Source organism: Capricornis sumatraensis, chromosome 7 (assembly GCF_032405125.1).
Source record: "Capricornis sumatraensis isolate serow.1 chromosome 7, serow.2, whole genome shotgun sequence".
Taxonomy (NCBI): Eukaryota; Metazoa; Chordata; class Mammalia; order Artiodactyla; family Bovidae; genus Capricornis; species Capricornis sumatraensis.
The window spans coordinates 101,899,813-101,923,978 of record NC_091075.1 but is presented as its reverse complement, the minus strand read 5'-3'; the positions used below and the strand labels follow the sequence as shown (position 1 = coordinate 101,923,978).

The 24,166-nt window shown below is 40.9% G+C and overlaps 1 protein-coding gene across 1 annotated transcript in view; it reads left to right on the top strand.

The window, feature by feature from the left end:
• Window positions 1-24,166, top strand: part of WDFY3 (WD repeat and FYVE domain containing 3) — a 192,177-nt gene that overhangs the window by 147,820 nt on the left and 20,191 nt on the right. The window contains exons 48-57 of the mRNA XM_068975585.1: window positions 490-570; window positions 5,290-5,344; window positions 5,607-5,726; window positions 9,968-10,085; window positions 11,427-11,533; window positions 13,622-13,775; window positions 19,119-19,210; window positions 19,434-19,646; window positions 22,039-22,186; window positions 23,421-23,575. Coding sequence (XP_068831686.1) covers window positions 490-570; window positions 5,290-5,344; window positions 5,607-5,726; window positions 9,968-10,085; window positions 11,427-11,533; window positions 13,622-13,775; window positions 19,119-19,210; window positions 19,434-19,646; window positions 22,039-22,186; window positions 23,421-23,575 — 1,243 coding nt within the window. The remainder of the gene's footprint in view (window positions 1-489; window positions 571-5,289; window positions 5,345-5,606; window positions 5,727-9,967; window positions 10,086-11,426; window positions 11,534-13,621; window positions 13,776-19,118; window positions 19,211-19,433; window positions 19,647-22,038; window positions 22,187-23,420; window positions 23,576-24,166) is intronic.

The window sequence follows — 24,166 nt, the reverse complement described above, 5'->3', positions numbered from 1 at the left end:
AGAAATATATGTTGACATTAGGAGCAGCTCTGAAAATAATCATAACAGTGTCACATAAAGGTTTTTCTCGTGCATGTGTTTTCATTTGTCAGTGGTGTCTCTGTCCTGTCATTTGTTTAGCTATTAGTGCTGCTTGCTGTCATGTGAGTGTTTAGCTTCAGTCACTCTTTTAGGACATCATTAAGTTAACTCAGTTCTGTGAATCAGTGTCAAGGCTTTTTTCTTTGAGTAACGCGGCAACATACGTAAAACTAAAACGTCAGAATTTGCTGGGGGTCTTTATATTTGCCTTTAGAAGCCATCCTCTTACCCTTATTTGTTGAAGTGTTCTAATTACCGTATATTTCCTTCGCCTGCCATCTACTGAGGCGTTGAGGTGGTGGTGGTAAATACGCAGTTAAGCCCGAAATGAGTCATTCCTTCTTACGCTCCTATTAGATCCTGACTGACACGGCATTTCCAATTTTATGCTATTTTTAAATCTTCCAGGTTTTTGGCTGTAGTGCCATCTCTCACTGACAGTTCAGAGTCTGTGTCTGGGCAGCGGCCGAACACCAGCGTGGAGCAGGGGTAGGTCATGTGCCTCTTGCACATTATAGTTTAATACTGAAATCGGATCATTTATATCTGGACAGTATTATTTAACATTTTAATGAATATCCCTGCACCCCAACCCCCAGTGGTTTGTAGAACAATTTGACAGTACTGAAAATTAGAAATAAGAGAATGTATGCATGATCACTCATGTCAGACCAGTGTCAGATGTCTCACATGTTGATCATTTTCCTTTAATGTTTTGAGAATATGCACAGTTGTGCCCAATTGAGTCCATCGTATAAATAGACACTTTTACTCTGCATCTTCTATTCATATTATATATAAATATTTCCTCTTGTTTTTAAAAAATTCTTTAGAAATTTTGCCTTTATTTACTAGCCATTCAGCATTACATATAAGGCATTCTCTTGTTGCTGGATATTTTATCTTTATCAGGTTTCCTTGTTATAAAAATTACACACATTTGTATTCTTTTATTAGTGGATAAGTTTGCTTATCTCAGTAGATACCAGCTTTCTATATTTACTTTTTAATTTTTACTGATTAACTTAATCAGTTAATTAATTTAATTTTTTGAATGATTTGTTTCTAAATATACATTTCCTTTTGTATTAGTAGCCCTTTATAATCCTTTGGAAAAGAAGCAGTGCTTTGAGGCTACAAATTAATTATTACAGGATGCAGGAAAATATCTTAAAACTTTATTGGACATTCTGTAAATTTGTAAATAAAATGTGATACCAGTTTGCTACTGCTGCTGCTGCTAAGTCGCTTCAGTCGTGTCTGACTCTCTGCGACCCCATAGACGGCAGCACACCAGGTTCCATCCCTGGGATTCTCCAGGCAAGAACACTGGAGTTTGTTTGCATCTATACATATTAAATTTGCGTATTTCTCTTTAAATTATTTTTTTTATTTTTCTTTAGCTGACATTTAACAAATACAGATACTGCATGTATGCTTTTGTTAACCTCAGAAACGTGTTCTGGTCCTAATCATTTGTGTTGTTGTTGTGATAAATATAGGAAGCAAAAGGCTCTCATAAAGCATATTTAGCCTTTTTTCTACTTTAAGCAACTTACTAGTCCTTTTGCCTGCCTAGATAATCTCCAACTTGCTATTTCATTGTTCTGTGCTGAGTTGGCAGTTCTTAAAGAACTGTTCAAAGCTCAAAGGCAAGAAGCAGAAATTCATTTCCAACTTTAATCTCCTTTTCAGTTATTCCCAAAGTTGAGAAATGACTATAGCTCTTTTTTAGTGCTAAGTCGCTTCAGTCGTATCCAACTCTTTTGCGACCCTGTGAACTATAGCCCACCAGGCTCCTCTGTCCACGGGATTCTTCAAGCAATAATACTGGAGTAGGTTGACATGACTTCCTCCAGGGGATCTTCCCAACCCAGGGTCTGAACCCCAGTCTCTTGTCTCCTGCATTGATTGGCAGGCACGTTCTTTACTACTAGCACCTCCTAGTATCCTTTGCACTCAGTTTACCTGAAAAGAAGAATTTTTCTGGAAGTGAAAAGTGGTATATGTACTCCTGAGCTAGAAATGTTTATGAACTCAGGTTTACACCTCTCTTTATTTCCTTTCGGATGATAAAATATATGGTTAAGTGCTTTACTTCTGGTTCTGTGACCAATTCACAAACTTCAGATTATTAATTATCCATGTTACAAAGCTGTTAAACCTTAAGGGTTTTATAGCATTCTAGAAAAGTCTGCTATAAAAAAAAGTCCATAATTTTGTGAAAAGCCATGACTTTCCTGTCATAAAATATTCATATTTTCATTCACTTTTTCAACATCTCTTTTAGGAATGATGTGTACCTACTGTGGACAAAATATTGTTTGCTATATCACTTATTCTAATTGAATCTCTTTAAAGCAATTTGAGTTCTGTTCAGTTCAGTCGCTCAGTTGTGTCCGACTCTTTGGATCCCATGAATCACAGCACGCCAGGCCTCCCTGTCCATCACCAACTCTCGGAGTTCACCCAAACTCATCTGCATCGAGTCAGTGATGCCATCCAGCCATCTCATCCTCTGTCATCCCCTTCTCCTCCTGCCCCCAGTCCCTCCCAGCATCAGGGTCTTTTCCAATGAGTCAACTCTTCGCATGAGGTGGCCAAATTATTGGAGTTTCAGCCTCAGCATCAGTCCTTCCAATGAACACCCAGGACTGATCTCCTTTAGGATGGACTGGTTGGATCTCCTTGCAGTCCAAGGGACTCTCAAGAGTCTTCTCCAACACCACACTTCAAAAGCATCAATTCTTCAGCGCTCAGCTTTCTTCACAGTCCAACTCTCACATCCATACATGACTACTGGAAAAACCATAGCCTTGACTAGACAGACCTTTGTTGACAAAGTCATGTCTCTGCTTTTTAATATGCTATCTAGGTTGATCATAACTTTCCTTCCAAGGAGTAAACGTCTTTTAATTTCATGGTTGCAGTCACCATCTGCAGTGATTTTGGAGCCCAAAAAAATAGTCTGCCACTGTTTCCACTGTTTCCCCATCTATTTCCCATGAAGTGATGGGACCAGATGCCATGATCTTCGTTTTCTGAATGTTGAGCTTTAAGCCAAGTTTTTCACTCTCCTCTTTCACTTTCATCAAGAGGCTTTTTAGTTCCTATTCACTTTCTGCCATAAGGGTGGTGTCATCTGCATATCTGAGGTTATTGACATTTCTCCCGGCAATCTTGATTCCAGCTTGTGCTTCCTCCAGCCCAGTGTTTCTCATGATGTACTCTGCATATAAGTTAAATAAGCAGGGTGACAATATACAGCCTTAACGTTCTCCTTTTCCTATTTGGAACCAGTCTGTTGTTCCATGACCAGTTCTAACTTGCTTCCTGACCTCAAGAGGCAGGTCAGGTAGTCTGGTATTCCCTTCTCTTTCAGAGTTTTCCACAGTTTATTGTGAAAAATAAACAGTAAATCAGTTTACATAGGAATTGCCGGGAGCCAGTGTGAGGAATCCCGCCTGTGACAAGGTCATGAGGAAGGAAGCTGACATACGCAAGGCGTGCTCAGACTTGAGGGACCCCTCTGGAAATTCCTAAGCATGTACCCCAACAAAAATCTGCCGGCTTTTGTGTTCTGCTTTTCCACTTTTCTGATATTCTCTGGGAAAAAGTCAATTCAGGGTTTTAGTCTTCTGCATTTGAAAGGGATGTTTCAGTTAAACCCCTCTGATAGCTCTCTAGCCTGCCTAACAGGTTCCCCAGACCTCTTACAGCTTGTGAATTGCTTACAGCCCCCCAACCGCGGGAGGCACAAAGCTTAAAAGCATCTTAAACATACAGAGCCTTTTCTAAAGAGTTAAAAATTATATTGGTAGAGGGTTTTCACTGTTGACTCAAGGATTGCTGCCAGACCTCCATATTCTTTATCTTTTAGGCACCTGAAAAGATGTTAATGTAAGCAGGATGTAGAAAAAGATGCATAGTAGTTTTGATGTGAGCAACACTAGACTTTTGAGTTAATTGCTTCTCTTTTGCTGTAAATCACTGTACTCCCTCTACTTGTTATAAGTTGCTGTATCCTTGCTGTGTAAGAATGTAACTTTATTTAGTGCTTTCTGAGAGTGGCACCAGACCTTGGGAAGATCAACACAAATAAGTCTTGTGGTTGACAAACCCTTATCAGAAAAAAGGCTGTAAAATGTTAATTGACCTTTTTGGTTGGAAGATGATGTAAATTACCTAAGACTTGTGTATACAATTAGGCATGCAGAGAGAAAAGCCTGGTTTTGATAAGAGTCTGGACTGCTAACGCTGCATAACTTTGTGTTACCCATTGATCTCCATGTTTTATCAAAAGTATAAAAGGCCTTCTGAACAATAAAGGACGGGACCAGATTCTCGGACCAGATTCTCAGACCAGTTTCTCGGACTAGTCTCGGCCTGGTTTCTTGGGAATCTGGCTCCCCCCGTGTCTCTCTCTCTCTCTCTCTTTTTCTCTCCCTTTTCTTCCCTCTGCTCTTTACTTTAATTTCAGGCTGAATTTCCATCTGGGGCGCGGAGGCTCGCCAGGTCTACTTATTTGCCCTGGTTATTAAGATCCGCGAGAAAGGGAGCTTAAGGCGAGGCACCCTTAGATATTCAAGCGGGCACCGGTGGCCCAACGTAGATGGTGCAAATTCCTTGTCTGGAATTTTATTGGTCTTCCGCGTAAACCAAGCTATTCAGCCCTCTTTCTCCACTTAATCTTCCTACTGCACTATAGTTTCTTAATCTAATCTTATATTAATAAATAAACAAGTCTTTCCACGCCAACGCCGTCCACCCTTCGAATTCCCTGGATCCACCGGGGCTGGACCCCGGCAAGGAATTATTGGAAAAGGTTGAAAGTTGAACTAGATCAGTGTTTGTTTCAAATTCATTTGCTATGATCCACAGTAAAAAATATATACTACGTTGCATTCCAAGTAACACAAAATTAGTTAAAATTCTGAAAATACTTTCCCTTACTATGTGTACTGCCTTCCACTGTTCTGTTCTCTGTTTTCTTCAATTCAGTTCTGTTATTTCATATTTCAAAATGCTGACCACAATCCACTAAACCGAGTTCGTGACCTACCAGTAGGTTGTCCTCCATAGTTTGAAAAATTCATGGATCCATTGACTTAAATTTTTCAGCTTTCTAATTACTTTGATTTAAAATTATGAATATGTTGCTAAAACAGTATGTTGCCTGCAGTTCATTTAATTATTTATCATTTGTAGATCTGGGTTGCTTAGCACTCTGGTTGGAGAGAAGTCTGTGACTCAGAGATGGGAGGTAAGTTCAATGAATATGTAATCATCCTTCATAATTTGTAGTCAGAAGGTATAAGTCATTCAGTTAAAAGCACTTTAATAATTTATAAAATGTATACCATAGACAAAAAAGTTTTTTGTTCTTTTTAGGAAAAAAAGTGTTTTGTTATTCTGAAATCTGTAAGAAACTATCCTTTGCCTCATTTTGCATATAAATTTTTAATAGCAAACATAGTGGAAATAATTGATCACTTTAACGTGAATCTTTATTTATCTTTCCCAAGAGAGGTGAAATCAGCAACTTTCAGTATCTGATGCACTTGAACACTTTGGCTGGAAGATCATATAATGACCTCATGCAGTATCCTGTCTTCCCCTGGATCCTTGCGGATTACGACTCGGAGGTAAATGTCACGTCATTTCTGTGAAATTGGAACACATTGTCAAAAGTAATTAAATGATGCTGCAGTGGCTTAAGTGATTTATATGCATTATAGTTTTCAGTTCTCAACAGGCACTTATTCCCAAGAAGATGAGACAAGCTTTAGCTTAGGCTTGGACAAAGTTTGGATGCTTAGCCAGCTTCTTGGATTCATGTTAATCCATTCAGTTTCCTAAAGTGCCAATAAATTTGGATCCACTGGAGGAGGTCACTGTCTTCTACACTGCAGCCAGTTTCAGAAATAAATCTAATTGAGTCATCTCTCTGTTTAACAAAGTATTGCATGAATCTTCATCACAATTTGGAGATAATTTCATTTATTGATAGATTGATTTTTGGCTGAGCTCCGTCTTCATTGCTGCACAGCATTTTCTCTAGTTGTGGCAAGCAGGGGCTACTCTAGTTGCAGTGTGCGGGCCTCTCACTGCCATGGCTTCTCTTGTCATGAAGCAGGGCTCTAGGGCGCACAGGCTTCAGCAGTTGTAATGCACAGCATTAGTTCCACCAAGGCATGTGGAATCTTCCCCGAGCAGAGATTGAACCCATGTCTCTTGCATTGGCAGGCAGATTCTTTACCACTGAGCCAGCAGGGAAGCCTCTGGAGAGAATTTTAAAATGTCAGGATAGTACCCTTTGCAGAGTAGCTGCTCCTTAGGTGCCCCTCCTGCACTCCCAGGACTGCCGTCTGGACCACCCCGTTCTCTTTCAGCAACTCTGCACGTGCTGCCCTCCCCGCCTGGACTTCTCCCCACGGCCGTACCCACCTTACCTCCTGCTGCCAGGTTCCTCTGGCTAGCTGTATTTCATCCAGCAGGACATTCTCACTCACACCTCCGGGGGACCTTCTGTCCTTTCTCTCTTCTTCTTTTTCCTCTCTTCCCACACCACCTTGAAGCTGTATTATGCTGCCTTCTTTTACGTGTTGTAAGCATGGTTTTTGTCTGACCTTACTCAGCTGTGAGGATGTTGAACTCAAAGACCAACTTAGGTACCTCTTAGGGCCCAATCTTTAGAGCAGGGCCTGGTACTTATATATGCTTTACTCATCTTCGTTGAAATAATCAAACTACAAATGAGGTGTTTTGCATATAGAATTTCAGAGGACAAATACTAACTTGACTTATTTTTGTAAGTGTGGATCAGATTCTCCTGTCCAAGACTTTTAAAATACAAGTTGGCAAAATTGGGGGGCCATGTTGTTGTTCAGTCGCTGAGTCATCTCTAATTCTTTGTGGCCTCATGGACTGCAGCATGCCAGCCTTCCCTGTCCTTTACCATCTCCCAGTGTTTGCTCCAACTCACATCCGTTGAGTCAGTGATGCTATCTCATCCTCTGCCGTTCCCTTCTCCTTTTACCTTCAGTCTTTCCTAGCATCAGTATCTTTTCCAGTGAGTTGGCTTTTTGTATCAGGTGGCTAGAGTATTGAAGCTTCAGCTTCAGTATCAGTCCTTCGAACGAATATTCAGGGTTGATTTCCTTTAGGATTGACTGGCTTGATCTCCTTGATATTCAAGGGATTCTCAAGAGTCTTCTCCAGCACCGCAATTTGAAGGCATCAGTTCGTTGGCACTCAGCCTTCTTTATTGAAGAGGGAAATGGCAACCCACTCCAGTATTCTTGCATGGAGAATCCCGTGGACAGAGGAGCCCGGTGGCTATAGTCCAGTTCAGTTCAGTTCAGTTGCTCAGTCGTGTCCGACTCTTTGCGACCCCATGAATCGCAGCACGCCAGGCCTCCCTGTCCATCACCAACTCCCAGAGTTCACTCAGACTCGCATCCATCGAGTCAGTGATGCCATCCAGCCATCTCATCCTCTATCGTCCCCTTCTCCTCCTGCCCCCAATCCCTCCCAGCATCAGAGTCTTTTCCAGTGAGTCGACTCTTCGCATGAGGTGGCCAAAGTACTGGAGTTTCAGCTTTAGCATCATTCCTTCCAAAGAAATCCTAGGGCTGATCTCCTTCAGAATGGACTGGTTGGATCTCCTTGCAGTCCAAGGGACTCTCAAGAGTCTTCTCCAACACCACACTTCAAAAGCATCAATTCTTCGGCACTCAGCTTTCTTCACAGTCCAACTCTCACATCCATACATGACCATAGGAAAAACCATGGCCTTGACTAGATGGACCTTTGTTGGCAAAGTAGTGTCTCTGCTTTTCAATATGCTGTCTAGGTTGGTCATAACTTTTCTTCCAAGGAGTAAGCGTCTTTTAATTTCATGGCTGCAGTCACCATCTGCAGTGATTTTGGAGCCCAAAAAAATAAATCTGACTCTGCTTCCACTGTTTCCCCATCTATTTGCCATGAAGTGATGGGACCAGATGCCATGATCTTAGTTTTCTGAATGTTGAGCTTTAAGCCAACTTTTTCACTCTCCACTTTCACGTTCATCAAGAGGTTTTTAGTTCCTCTTCACTTTCTGCCATAAGGGTGGTGTCATCTGCATATCTGAGGTTATTGATATTTCTCCCAGCATTCTTGATTCCAGCTTGTGTTTCTTCCAGCCCAGCGTTTCTCATGATGTACTCTGCATAGGTGTTAAATAAGCAGGGTGACAAGATACAGCCTTGACATACTCCTTTTCCTATTTGGAACCAGTCTGTTGTTCCATATCCAGTTCTAACTCTTGCTTCCTGACCTGCATATAGGTTTCTTAAGAGGCAGGGCAGGTAGTCTGGTATTCCCATCTCTTTCAGAATTTTCCACAGTTTATTGTGATGCACACAGTCAAAGGCTTTGGCATAGTCATTAAAGCAGAAATAGATGTTTTTCTGGAATTCTCTTGCTTTTTCCATGATCCAGCAGATGTTGGCAATTTGATCTCTGGTTCCTCTGCCTTTTCTAAAACCAGCTTGAACATCTGGAAGTTCATGGTTCACGTATTGCTGAAGCCTGGCTTGGAGAATTTTGAGTATTACTTTGCTAGCATGTGAGATGAGTGCAATTGTGCGGTAGTTTGAGCATTCTCTGGCATTGCCTTTCTTTGGGATTGGAATAGAAACTGACCTTTTCCAGTCCTGTGGCCACTGCTGAATTTTCCAAATTTGCTGGCATATTGAGTGCAGCACTTTCACAGCATCATCTTTCAGGATTTGACATAGCTGAACTGGAATTCCATCACCTGCACTTGCTTTGTGCATAGTGATGCTTTCTAAGGTCCATTGGATCACAAACAGTCGGACACAACTGGAGTGACTTAGCATGCAGCCTTCTTTATGGTCCATCTCTCATATCTGTACATGAACACTGGAAAAAAAACATAACTTTAAGTAGACAAACCTTTGTCAGCAAAGTGATGTCTTTGCTTTTTCATATGCTATCTAGTTTTGTCATAACGTTCCTTCCAAGAAGTAAGTGTCTTTTAATTTCATGGCCTACAGTCACCATCCACAGTGATTTTGGAGCCCAAGAAAATAAAATGTCACTGTGTTCACTTGTTTCCCATCTGTGCCTTGAAGTGATGGGACCAGATGCCATGATCATAGTTTTTTGAATGTTGAGTTTTAAATAAAAAGAACACAAATTAGGTGTCCCTTGGGTACATAGTTCAAATGTCTGCTTTTAATACACTTAGGAGGTAAATGTTGGTTTCCTTTTAAGTATATCAATTAAGTCACCTAAGGATGAGCTTTTAAAATGATCTCTGGTAGACCGGAGGAATCCACCTCATTTGGGAATCACAGCCTGGTATGATGTTGTCTTTTGGAGGTGACCATGTTATTGAGTGCTCTAGTTTATTTCACTTCGCTTTTACTCTAGAAAGAAAATGCTCAGAAGTGAAGTTGGAGTGAAAGATGGGAGGAGGGGGAGAGAGTAGAAGGAAGATTCGATCCTCCGGTTTGGCAGGTGACAGAGGGTAAAGACAAATTGGAGCTTTTGTGTCCACAGTCTCCTGCAAGACTGGGAAGGATTTCCCCTCTTATTCCTCATCTCCAAACCTGAGTTCCAAGTGCCTTCTCCTGTGCAAAAATAAATTTCCAAAACAGACGTCTTCATACTGAATCAGTTAAACTGCCATGTGCCTCTCTGAGAAATATGGATAGCCAATAGGTGCCAGGCGTTATCTTGGAGTCCAGCTCTGCTGGTGTGACCCCATCGATACTAGCCCATTGACAGAGCATCGTGGCTATAGCCATTCTGTCTACGGTGGTAAAAATAGAGGGAGTTTAGTAATTTTGTAATCGGGTTTCATTTTGTATTTTAGGAGGTTGATCTTACTAATCCCAAGACATTTAGAAACCTGGCCAAGCCAATGGGAGCACAGACAGATGAACGATTAGCTCAGTATAAGAAGCGATATAAAGACTGGGAAGATCCTAATGGTAAGTAACTTTTCCTGTCACAGGACTTGGTACCCAGGTTTCAAAAGTAAGCCATTATTTAGTGGTCTGACGCCCTTCCATCTTTCCCCAAGTTGTTTGTATATGATTATGTCTGCGTCTGTTACATATGCAAGCATATACTCAACCATCAAAGGAGAAAAATCAGGTTTTGCATGCCAACTGACAGCCATGCTTGGAAGGCTTTTTTTCGGTAGCTTGTAAAGTATTGGCAGAAAACTAAGTCTTTCTGTTTTGTCTAGGGTAGAAATTTCCCATCATAATATGCCTTTATTCTAATCATGTTTAGGCCAGGAACTATGCTTTCCTTTATTGACTCTTTTAATATTTTTTATTGAAGTATAGTTAATTTAGTGTTTCAGGTATACAAAAAGTGATTCAGTTTGCATGTGTATGTGTATATGAATATACTTTTTTTTCTTTTTCAGATTGTTTTCCATTATATGTTCTTTTAATTTTATTGAGCACTTTTTACAACCTTTTTGCATTAAAAAAATACTAATTGAGTCCCTTCTAAAATACCACAATTTACATACTCATGATTTATTGTTTAATGTTCACCCCTTCAAATAGGCAAAATAAAGGAGGAAAAAAATTAAGCCTAACAATATTCCCTGTGTGAAATCTTTTTTTTTCCCCCTGCCAAGGAGAATATGTAACAGAAATTGCATGATACCCATAGAACATCAATTCAAAGAAATGTATACTATTGCAAAGCCAGAACCTACTAAAGAATTACTGTACGTCACTATCCTGCTTTAGTTGAAGGTGGCTTGCTATAAAGGCTTATCTATTACAGTTAGCCTCAAGACATGAATTGCTGGATGTGCTCAATTTGGGGGAAAGTCACAGAATTATACTAAAATGGATAGTTGCCAGATACATAAATGATGTGTTTCAGCGTCATCATAAAAGTTTTTGTTCTACAACTGCCAGAACTGACTGAACTTCATGTCACAGTTATCACATACATTGACATTTCAAAGTCTGTTGATTAACACTAATTTTATTTTCATGTTACTCTTTTGTTTTCTTTTTTATTCTCATTTTTCTTGTTTTTTAAATTTTTATTGGCGTATAGTTGCTTTACAGTGTTGATAATTTCCGCTGTACAGCAGAGTCTTCCCGCTATACGTAAACATATGTCCTCTTTTTTCGGATTTCCTTCCATTTGGGTCACTGTGGAGCACTGAGTAGGGTGCCCTGTGCTATACAGTAGATTCTCATTAGCTTTCTATTTTGTACATAGTATCAATAGTATATATATACCAGTCCCAATACCCAATTCATCCTTTTCAATTGTGCTTTTATTTTCTTGGCCAGGAGAAACTCCAGCCTACCACTATGGGACCCACTATTCGTCAGCCATGATTGTGGCTTCATACCTTGTCAGAATGGAGCCCTTCACACAGATATTCCTAAGGCTACAGGTAAAACTCTTAAGTTTAGAATTTTTGCATGTTGTTCACGCCTTCTATTTAAGATCGTTTTTGCTATTTTCTTTAATGTTGTTTATCTCCTGACATGAAGCCCTGTGAAGTTTTAGTCACAAAAGTAGTCAAAACATAATGATAGTGGAATTTCACTGGACCAAAATTGATAAATAAGCTAGGATTTGTTTACACTAAACAAGTGCCACGGTCCTTTAGTCAAATAAGCAAGTAGCATTTGCTTTCCAGCCGCATATATGGAATTCAGCCTTAACTGATTCATCAGACATTTTAAAAAGTCTGTCTAGCTCATTTGCTATCTTCCCTATTATAATTGCTTTTCTCCAAATTCTCTTTCATTTATTCAGCAAATATTTATTGAATACTTACCAAACGCCAGGCACTATCCTAGGTGCTTAGAGGACCTAGGAATCAGAGAATAAAGACAATAGTCCTGCCTGATGGAATTTATATCTTTTGGTTGAGAGAGACAGACAAACATAGTAAATAATTATCTAGTGAAATATTTTAGAATATGATAAGTGCTATGTGAAAAATAAAGGACAGAGAAAGGGGATAGGAAGTACAGGAATGTGAGGTGGGGAAGGACATGATGCCATTTTTAGAAAGACTGTTCACTGTAGGTCTCCTTGGAGAGGAGACGTCTGAACCAGAGCTGGAAAGAAGTGAGGGAGTTACTGGTGTGGATATCTGGAGAAAGTGTGCTCCAGGCTGGGAGAATAGCCCATAACGGGCCCTAAGTCAGACCTGTGCCTGAGATATTTGACGAACAGCAAGGAAGCCAGTATCTGGAGCAGAGTGACTGCAGGGGAAAGCGACAGGGGATGAGGTCAGAGAGCTAGCAGGGGCCAGAGGGTGGTAGGCCTTGGTGGCCATTGTACGGACTTGGGCATTTTCACACAGTGAACTTCATTGTAAAGACAAACACACTGTGTTCACTCAGACACAGCATAGGGAGTTTGCTTGAGGGAAGGCAGTGGTGTATCTGTGAGGCCGTGTAAGCAAAAGAAATTCCTTTTATATTTGAGTTTGTTTTATCAATTTATAACTTTTTGATCACCTTCCTAGTTCTCCTCTTAATTCTCATGGGTATAAGAATAACAATGTCATGTTACTTTATAAAATTAGTCAAACACATATATAACCTGAATATTTTCAACTGTAAATGGCTATATGATAATAGCAGCCTTTTTAATTTTTTTTTTTTTAGTTTTTGTAAAATTAATTTTTATTGAAATGTACTTGCTTTACAATGTTGTTAGTTTCTACTCTATAACAAAATAAGTCAGCCATACATCCCCTCCCTTTTGGGACTCCCTTGCCATTCAGGTCACCACAGTCCATTAAGTAGAGTTCCCTGTGCTATCCAGTAGGTTCTCATTGGTTACCTATTTTATACATAGTCTGTGTTAGTCTCTCAGTCGTTCCTGACTCTTTGCAACCCATGGACTGTAGCCCGCTAGGCTCCTCTGTGCATGGAATTCTCCAGGCAAGAATACTGGAGTGGGTTGCCATTCCCTTCTCCAGGGGATCTTCCTGACCCAGGGATCCGACGTGGGTCTCCCGCATTGTGGGCAGATTCTTTACTATCTGAGCCACCAGGGAAGCCCTATACACAGTGTAAATCCTGTGTATATGTCAATTCCAGTCTTCCAATTCATCCTACTCCCCTCTTTTCCCCCCTTGGTGTCCATACATGTGTTCTGTATGTCTGCGTCTCTAGTTCTGCTTTGTAAGTAAGAATCCTTTTTTTTTTTTTTTTAGGAGAGCATTATCAAACAATGGAGAACTATTTCTTTATAGTCTTGCCCTCTCTCTAAAAACTAATCTTTTAAAATTGTAGTACTTGGATTTCACTTTGATACAAAGCAAGAGACCCTTTGTAAGGAGAACCCCGAAAAGAATTCTTCTTTTTTGTCATTATTTAAAATTTTGTGTATTTGGCATAGGAGAATGGGAAACTGAATTTTCAGCAAATGTATTTCTTTGGGGTTTCCAAGCCCTTGAGCGTGGATGCTGAGGTGGGAGCAGTTCTCTCACAAAGGTGCCTTCTCATTCTGCCCACAGGGAGGCCACTTTGACCTGGCTGACCGGATGTTTCACAGTGTGCGCGAGGCCTGGTACTCAGCGTCGAAGCACAACATGGCAGATGTAAAGGAACTCATCCCGGAATTTTTTTACTTACCTGAGTTCCTGTTCAATTCCAACAACTTTGACCTTGGTATGTAGCACCATGGCACTGTCTTAGGAACGGTATCCAGGAAAAGACCAGCAGAAATGTCACTTTTCTGAGAAGTCTGTAGCAGACACTGACAAGGAAAGCTTTTGTTACCAGACCAACCTTGGGTCCACCCACCTGACACATAGCAAACCCAATCAGTCTGTTGACACTGGGTTGTGGTGAAGGGATGGAACAGTGTTTATTGCAGGGCCAAGCAAGGAGAATGGGCAGCTCATGCTCAAAAGGCCTGAACCACCCCCAGTGACAGCTTTTGGAGGAGAGTTTTAAAGAGTCCGTGTAAGGGAGAGGGTCACAGGCTTTGTGATCAGCTTGTGCTCAGTTCTGCGATTGGTTGATGATGTGGTAACAAAGTGGTATTTCAGGAATTTTGGTCATCAACTTCTGGTTCCAACTGGTCTGGGGTCTATGAGCTTGTGGTCAGCATGCAGGTAACTTCCTCCACCTGGTGGGGGTTTTAATATCTGCAAAACAACTCAAGGATATGGCTCAGGCTTATAGCCCTTGAGGAGAAACTAAAAGTCCTTGACTTTATTTTAGGCTAAACTGTGATTTTGTGCTGCTGGGCTGTTTTCCTTTGTTTCTGAAGCTTCTCTCTTCTCTGATTTCATTTGCTCTTTGGAACTCTGGGGAGGCCTGGGAGACTAAGGCTTTTCTACAGACAAAGGAGGGGGAATGCACAGGGTTGGGGTGGACAGGTTGTTCTTGGAAAGGCCCTGCGGGTCCTTCTCAGTTACTATTTCCTCATGGTTATAGCTGCTGTTAAATTCAACTGGGTTATTGGGTATATGAGAGTAAATATAACAAAGAAAAATAGATTTGTGCCCCCAAATAGCTGTTTCAATCCAGAGTCTTGGGAAAATGAAAAAATTAACAGAGATTACATCTAATGGTCAGAATATCATTATTTCATTGAAAATGAAAGTGAGGTAAAATTTTATTTGAGAATTAATGTGATTGAAGCTAACAGCCAAGAGTGGCATGTCCACATTTTTCACATGTAGTTTAAATCTTTCCATATTGTCTCAGCTTACATGCTGATAAGTTTTAAAATTAGAATTTTTGAATAACTCTCAGTAAACCCCTTTTTTCATCTCGTTAGGGTACTAAAAAAACAGAACCAAATCAACATTTCTAAAAAGAAGAGAAATTTCCTTGGTACTTCGCTCTCTTGGTATTATCCAGCAGCTACAGGAAGTAGATTTGACTTTGGTTATAGTTTCTTGGAACACAGCTTGCTGATCTGTGTTTTGAATATTTATTTTTACAGCATATCAAAATTTCATTGTTTTACTTAGAGTATTCATGCCAGGTATTGTTCTGTTTTCATATTGTTTTCATGCCCTGTATCATATTAAGACTTCCACATATAAACCATTACTATACTATCTCATAAAACTTATTAGGTAGTTCAGGGAATCGGTTCAGTTCAGTCGTGTTCAACTCTTTGCAACTCCATGGACTGCAACATGCCAGGCCTCCCTATCTATCACCAGCTCCTGGAGTTCACCCATAACCATATCCATTGAGTCGGTGATGCCATCCAACCATCTCATTCATCTGTCGTCCCCTTCTCCTCCCACCTTCAATCTTTCCCAGTATCAGGGTCTTTTCAAATGAGTCAGCTCTTCACATCAGGTGGCCAAGTATTGGAGTTTCAGCTTCAACATCGGTCCTTCCAATGAACACTCAGGACTGATTTCCTTTAGGATGGACTGGTTGGATCTCCTTGTAGTCCAAGGGACTCTCAAGAGTCTTCTCCAACACTGTCACATCTAATATATTTGAGTGATTTGATTTTATTGAGTATTATAATTTTTATTTATTTAATCATCCATTCAGCAGCTCATACCTTGTGAAATTGTAGCTCCAGATGAAATAGGAAAGATAATAAGACTCTCTCAGTAGCCCCAGCAAAAGTCCTAAAATTGTCTTAGTACTGATATCTCTGATTGGACCTGGAACTCAACCTTGAGCAGCTAAAGACACCAAGTTCTAGCACTTAGAGTTTGGAGTAATGGCTGTTCCTCAAAGGAAGAGTAGATGGTAAATAGAAAAAAACAACAAATGTGAACCCAGCATTTGCATATGAATGCACATTAGGGTTTTATTAGGTTTACTTATAATTCATCTTTGGAGAATGCTACTGTCTTCCCTAGGAATACCACTTTCAAAGAGACAAATATGGAAAAGTGCAAAAACATATTCCAGAAATACTCAGTCTGTTATAATATCTATGTTGCAGGAATGTTCTAACCAGACTACTTACAGACCCAACCCAGTCATCCACTTTTAAATAAGTAAATGAAAGAAAGGTCATGTATAATTGTCACGCTCACCTTCATAACAAATCCCCTTCCCTCCTTGAAATCACACACTTTAAAAACAACACTATTTGCAAGCTTTAGCTATAAGACTCTTAAAACTTAGGGATAAATCCTCATAATCTTGGATTTAGATAAACATAAGCAAAAGCAACAAAAAAAGGGATATTGAACTTTATCAGAATTTAAAAACTTCTGCATACAAGAGCATTATGAAGAAAGTGAAAAGAAGACATACAGAATGCTAGAAAATATTTTCAAATGATATATATCTTGTCAGGATCTAGTATTCAGAATATAAAGAACTTGTACAACTCAACAGCAATAAGATAAGTGATCCAATTAAAGGGGCAAAGGACCTGAATAGACATTTCTCCAAAGAAGTTATACAAGTGGCCAATAAGCATATGAAAAGATGCTCAACGTCATTATTCATTAGGTAAATGCAAATCAAAAGCACAATAAGGTAATACTTTGCACTCACTAGGATGACAGTAACGGAAGAAGCAAGACACACAAACAGAAAATGACACGAGCTGAGGACGATGTGGAGAAAGTAGAACAGTCGTGTGTTGCTGGTGTGGATGTTACAGTGGTTCAGCACTGTGGGAAGCACTTTGGTAGTTCCTCAAAAAGTGAAACGTTGAATTGCCATATGACCAAGCAGTTCCACGCAAAAACTGTCCAGAGGAACTGAAAAAAGACTTAAAGACCTGTACAAGCACATTCATCACAGCTTTATTGACAATAGCCAAACGGTAGAAACAGCCCACATATATATCAATGGATAAACAAACTGTGGAATATACATATAACGGAGTATCACTCAGGCATTATAAGATACAGGGTAATGGTAAACACACAAACATAGACAAACCTCAAAAACATTACACCAAAAAGAACCTAGATGCAGAAAGTCACATAATGACTCCACTTATACGGAATGTCCAGAGCAGGTAAATACAGATAGACAGAACACAGATTGGTGATTTCCAGGGCCTGAGGCAGGGGATTGGGGCGGGGGCAGAGGGGGAGGAATGGGGAGCAACTGTTTACATTTAAGATTTCTTTCTGGGGTGGTCAAAATGTCTTAGTACTAGATATAGTTGCACAATACTGCGAACATATGAAGTGCCACGGAATCGTTCACTTTAAAATCATTAACTTTATGTTATGTGAACTTTACCTCAATATAAAGGAAGTCAAACAAAACCGTTTGTCTCTCCATCCAGAAAAGAGAGCTAATAATACAAAAGAAAGAACTCCTGGGGTTTTTTCCCTGGCTCTGGAGCACGTAGGTTCTTTTCCTGGTCTTATCCTTGTACCCTTGGATAAACATGGAGGGAAACTGCAGAGTAGCAGAATTAGACCAAGAGTTTTCAACAGACTGTCCCCTTTAAATGACATTTTAAAATTGCAGACAGTGCTGATAAAATAACATTATATCACACAGTATTTAGGGATTATGAGCAAAATAGGGAAAAGTAGATTCTATCTACTATTCTATCAGGTAGTTAGGGGATTATTACTTCTTATTATCAAAAAAGTTATTTCTTACTTCTTATTAGGCCTACAGGACATTTCAGAGAGGGTGGGGAAAGGGTGTGAAAGAGGGGGGAGAGGCTATAATAACTTGATTGTTTTAAAGTTACATGAAAATTTTTCCAACTAAATCAAAACATTCCTTTAAACAATAAAATGGATTTTTAATCTCTTACTTGTATCACATTGTAAAGAAGCCATCAAGTCTCAATGATGAAAGGAAAGGTTTTTTTACTGGCCCTTGCTTGGAACCTGCCTTTTGTGTCCTGAAATTTGAACAGTTCTCTATGAAAATTTATAATGCAGCTGTTTAACCAACTGCATAAAACTAGGGAGTCCACATTATCATTTATAGAGTCATTGTTTACCGTGATTATCCGATTTGTGCCTAGGAAAGCTCTGTAAGCTCAGTTAACTTTTTGAAAGAAGAAACAGAACCCACTTCCTCAGATGCCAGTCCCATTTAATGTGTTTTGTTGTCAATAGATCTCATAGTAAATGCAACCTTTACTATTTTAGGGATTATCTGGCTGTGACTTAAAATAACAGTTTATGTGGAATACATATGACATGGTTATGAATTATTATACTTGATTTCTTTTCCTGCCACGTGTGGTCGTATAGTCTTTACAAGTGTTTTTTCTGTCAAAAGATACAGCAGTCCCAAAAAAGTCACATTGTTTCAGATTTTACTTTTATTTTTTTAGTGCAGCAAAATAAATGTGGGTTCTACAGAGTTTTCTCAAGAATTTAAGAGTCAGAAATATGAGAAACCACATGTATTGCAAATATGTCTGGATGACTCATACTTTTATGTCCTCTTAGGCCAAGATAGAATCCAGACTGAAATTGGCTTGAGGAGTTAGGTATTCTTTCAGCAACCTTTTCCATGTGAATGCAGAATTTTGTAAAACCATCCAGAAAAGAGATTCAGTGCTTGGCCACTGCTGTTGACTCACCAAGCTTTAAGCATTCTGGAAAAGCCTACATGAATGCTTCAGAGAAATTGTTAATGGTCTTGCAGATGAGCAGTCTTAAGGAGCTTGTATTGGTTTAGGCAGTTTCTTCCAAACTCAAAACAGTAACCCCATAAAATGCTTCATGAAGGAGTCCTGTGGTCAATTAAATGGCAGAAATGTTGTATCCAATACCCTTCCTAGAGAAGAGCAGTACCTCGGAGGAGCCTTATAGAAAAGAAACATGTTTAACCTTGCATAGTTCAGCATTTCCTGAAGCCCTTTGACTGTGGGAGCCCCACAGTTTTGCGAATGCTCAATAAATCTCTCTAAGGAGGAATTTTGGGGAAATACGAGAGTAGATGATCTCTGAGGGTCCCTTCTGGTAGTAACATTGTATAGTTCTGGTATTGAATCTAACCCACTATTTCTCTGTTACTTTAATAGGATGTTACTATTTATCTCACTCTTTTATTTTCTTGTTAATGTGTCTAATTTCACAGGCTGTAAACAAAACGGCACCAAGCTTGGAGACGTTATCCTTCCACCCTGGGCAAAAGGGGACCCACGAGAATTCATCCGGGTGCACCGTGAGGTAATGGGAACGTGCTTTGCGGTGGAACTGAGGTTTCACTGGCTCACTGACCACAAAACAGAGAGGACCTTGAGCGATGTGTTCCCCGTGTGTTCAAGTTACTAATGTGATTTGTATGGTTTTTAGTTATTTTAGTTCCAGTTGGCCAGTGGTCACTTCTTTTACTTTCCACGTTAGTAATAACAAGTCAGCCAGTGACTGAACCTGTGTTTTGAAATTGCAGGCTCTGGAATGTGACTACGTGAGTGCCCATCTGCATGAGTGGATCGACTTAATCTTCGGCTATAAGCAGCAAGGTCCTGCTGCGGTAGAAGCTGTAAATGTCTTCCATCACCTTTTCTATGAGGGTCAAGTGGATATCTACAACATAAATGACCCCCTCAAGGAAACAGCCACCATAGGGTTCATTAATAATTTTGGGCAGATCCCTAAACAGGTATGGCTGTTTTTCCCTTATCGTCGATACTTTCTCTTACATTTTTCAAGCTCTGTCTAATGTCTGTGGGCTTCCGTGGTGGCTCAGTGGTAAAGAATCTGCCTGCCAATGCAGGAGACACAGCTTCCATCCCTGGGTCGGGAAGATACCCTGGAGAAGAAAATGGCAGCCCCTCCAGTATTCTTGCCTGGAGAATCCCACGGGCCTAGTCCATGGAAGAGTCCAGACATAGCTTAGTGACTGAACAATATATCTATGGATGGTAGATGACCATATAGTAATTTACTTTGGACCAAGTTTTTAATTAAGAACCGTGAATATTGCCCAATAGTTGCAGTGGGTTCCTAGATTATTACATTCTCCTTCCTCTTACAGTCCGGGTAAATAGAAATTGTGTTAGTCAAAGAGGATTTTCCTTCACAGACTAGTGGCAGGGCATGCTTTCCTGTCCCCACACGCGATTCAGCAGGAAACTGGCTTCTCAACTGCTCCTGCATAACCCAGAGGAAGGGAGAGCTTCACCACATCCGATCAGGATAGAGAAGCTAGTGGGCAAGTCACGTTTCCTGTGGAAAAGCCTCTCTTGGAAGGTTGTGTACCAGAGGCTAGCACTTTGCCTTGCACTCAAAGAATTCCTCCGGGAAGCCCTAGCCAACCAGGTATTCAGTGTTTCTGCAAACCAGAAGAGCCTCCTTTTGAGTCACTAAGGGAGCTCATCCCATCTTTCATCGCCATTGCTCCGGGCCCACAACAAGGGCAGGGTGTGCCAGAAGAAACCACAACACAGTGCAGAAGCCTCGCGTTGCCGGCTGTTGAGACCACCGCCTTTCCCCCAAGTGCCCTGCCCTCTGCATTTTGACCCTGGCTGTCCTTCTCTGTTCGGACATCTCTCCTGCACTCCCTTTCTGTAGGTTAACCGACTTTGAGGTTTCCACAGTTGACAGCTGGGAACACAGAACAATGATAAGTCTTTGTTTATGGAAAAGCCGTGATATGGAAAAGTCACCGCCTGTGACTCTGCCGCTCACAGTGCAATCTGATCCCCGAGTGCAGGAGTCAGGTTTACTTCCAAAGTGGAACATTTGTTGATGAGCTGTAATCACAGCAGAAGAACCTTAGTTAAGCCTTTCCCTTCTTTGAGGGTTACATGTGCAGGAACCACTTTTCATAACCTTCTGGGAAACAGATATTCTGAACACACATGCCCTGTTGCAGGATTTTTGCCCCACTTTTGAGTTTAAGAGGAAGATAGTCTGGGAGATAGGGTTTGGATGCTAACATATTTCTAGGACATTCCAGGAACTAATGGAGAGTACTTCCAAGTGTAACCATCCCTCAAAATAGCTAAGCTTTGTCGTTGTTGTCATGTTAATTTATCCTTATATATATGCTTGCCTGGCCTGCTCTATCCTCAGGTACTTCATAAAGGTCTTCAGTAAAGGTTCATTCATGAGCATATTTGAAAGTATGTGGGTATTTTAATACAGCTTCTGAGTCTTGTCTCTGAAGACATTTATAAAAAATAACGGAACCCTGATCCTATGCCATGTATGTAGACAAAATGGGAATTACATCTTTAAAGCTTTGGGCGCCTCAGATGTGTATCTTTATAAACATATTTTTTCCTATTTTTTCTCCTGGAAACCCAAAATGTCAAATAAATAGACTGTGATGGTGTTGTAGTCATCCTAAATCTCATTTCATCTTAAGATTTTCCAAATATCTTCCTCAAATATCAGTTTTCCGACAGAAATGACTCTGCCTATTTAGAAACCGTACAGTATTTGAAAAACAGTCATCTTAAATGTACATTAATACTTTTCAATCCCTTAGAAATACTAAATGGAAATGACAAAGATCTTTTGTTCTTTTACATCATCACAAAGTAAAAAGAAGGCAGCCGTATTCATACTGAGCAAATTAGTAGCACCTAAATGAGATAGGAATGATGTCACACCCATAAAGCCCATGTTGGCGCCAGATGTAACCCAGTTAGAATGGCTGCCTGCTCTCCATTGCCCAGAACGGTATCGATCTGTAAAAGATGGGTTCATTTTTAAACATCACTGAAAAATAATTTTCAACTGACTGTTATTTGAAGAGATTAATTTACTTTTGAAAAATTATCATGAAATCAGTGTAGCATAGAGCTTGATGGTAACCCAAGCTTTAGTATCAGAGTCTTGTCCCCGCTTACTGAGGTATGAGATCTCAGATGGCAACCTTCTGAGCCTCTTTAAATCTCTTTCATCAAGTATAAAATGTGACAATGTGATACCTAATGGCTGTTGTGAAGCTTAAGTGAAATAGCAACAAAATATCTGGCAAATAAAAGGGTTGATTAATAAATGTTAGCTTTCGTTATAAAATGTGTTGTCTTCTCTCTTACCAGTTATTTAAAAAACCTCATCCACCCAAGCGAGTGAGGAGTCGACTCAATGGAGACAATGCGGGGGCCTCCGTCCCGCCAGGGTCTGCCAGTGACAAGATCTTTTTTCATCATCTAGACAACCTGAGGCCTTCGCTAACACCTGTGAAAGGTAAAATGACAGGGAATGGGCTTTTGATGGATGATTCTGTGGGACTGTTTAATAATCCTAGTTAAGCAATAACAAGTTTGCTTCTCAGCAACAGTGTCATTTGTAGTAAGTGCTTAAACCATCAAATACAGAGTCTCCTTTTCCTTTTCTCTTCTCTTCTTTCTGCCTGTTGGATTTTGCATCCGAAAGAAACCCAACAGGTTTCTCCTCTCTGCTAGGGTACTGAAAACTAGTATACCAAATCTCGTAATTCAACTTGTAGAAAAACTTCTGCCATCTTCATTTACACATGTTCTGCCAATTTAGAAATAGCAGTAAGAAGACTTGTATTTTTAACATGCCAACTTTAAAAGCTTCTTTCATCTACTGTTATTGTAAGTTATTTTAAATTACTTTTCCAAGTAGATTTTTTTCCCCTTTGAATGAAAAAAAAAAATGTTTTGCAGAGTCTTGAAGTTGTCACTTAAATCCAAAAACTGGAGCATCAAAGTCTGGATGGGTGCCCAGCTCTCTGCCGCCTGTCTCATTCCACAGACTCTGCCCTGTGCTAGCTCCAGCCACTGCCCAGAGATGGCTCTGGAGCACTGGCGTGGTCAACAGAGTCCTGGGTCAGAGCTGGGGTTCTTGGACTTCCTTCAGGAAGTCTAGGGCTGGGAGGGGCTAAAGGCCTAGGTTGTTTGGAGGTCTGTGTGGCATTCTGGGGAGCATCCCAGAACACTCTGGAAGTCCTCGGGATCAAAAGGTGGGCCTGGTGGCTGGGAGCCAAACCCAAGCAAGTGTCCATAGCCAGGCAGGCTGGAGACACCAGTCGGGGTCGATATCTGCCCAGTTGGTCTGCAGAAGACTCCATCGAAAGCCACGCCCTACTTCCTTCTCAGGTCATTTTGTATTAATGTGGGTGTCAAGATGCTTGATTTGTATGAATATTTGAGATCCCTTTACCCTCCCCTGTGGGATTCCCAGGTAGCCTTAGTGGTGAAGAATCTGTCCACCAAGGCAGGAGATGCAAGAGATGCCAGTTCAGTCCCTGGGTTGGAAAGATCCTCTGGAGGAGGAAATGGCTTCCCACTCCAGTATTCTTGCCTGGAGAATCCCATGAACAGAGGAGCCTGGTGGGCTATAGTTCATGGGGTCACAAGAGTCAGACACAACTAACACTCTCTACCCTCCTCTGTGGGATAAGGAGGTTAGTTTTCTCTGTACTGGTTCTAACATGTTGATTTATTTTTTGTAGAACTCAAAGAGCCTGTGGGACAAATCGTGTGTACAGACAAAGGCATTCTTGCGGTAGAACAGAATAAGGTTCTTATCCCGCCAACCTGGAACAAGACTTTCGCTTGGGGCTACGCGGACCTCAGCTGCAGGCTGGGGACCTATGAGTCAGACAAGGTTTGCACTGTTGCTTGCTCACTTATGTCATCCTGCCTCATGGGGGTGGGGATAGCTCAAGCCAAGGGCTTCTCAGCTGCTCCTCCCCAGCCCAGAGGAAGGGAGAGCTTCACTGCATCCGATCAGGATAGAGGAGCTAGTGGACGAGTCCCGTTTCCTGCAGAAAAGCCTCTCCTGGAAGGTTGTGTACCAGGACCTAGCAGTTTGCCTTCCACTCTAAGAACTCCTCCAGGGGGCCCTAGCCAACCAGGTGTTCAATATTTCTGCCAACCAGAAGAGCCTCCCTTTGAGTCACTGTCCCACTTACCATTTCGGTGGCAGAAAACCTGCCGCCCTTCCCCTAAGAAGCAGTTGCGGCTACCATTTTGAGTCCCATTAGCATCTCTTGGAGAGGCAATACATAAGTGACGCTTTGGGGTCGTATTTGCCCCTTGACAGTCCTCTCCTGAATGCATGAGGGACACAGTCTGTGTCTGTAACACAGTTTTGTTTAGTCACATTGTCATGAACAGCAGCACTCATGGGTTCCTTTTACATTCTGCCTGCTACAGCGGATGCATCCTTTCCCCAGGTCACCCCCTGCATCTCACA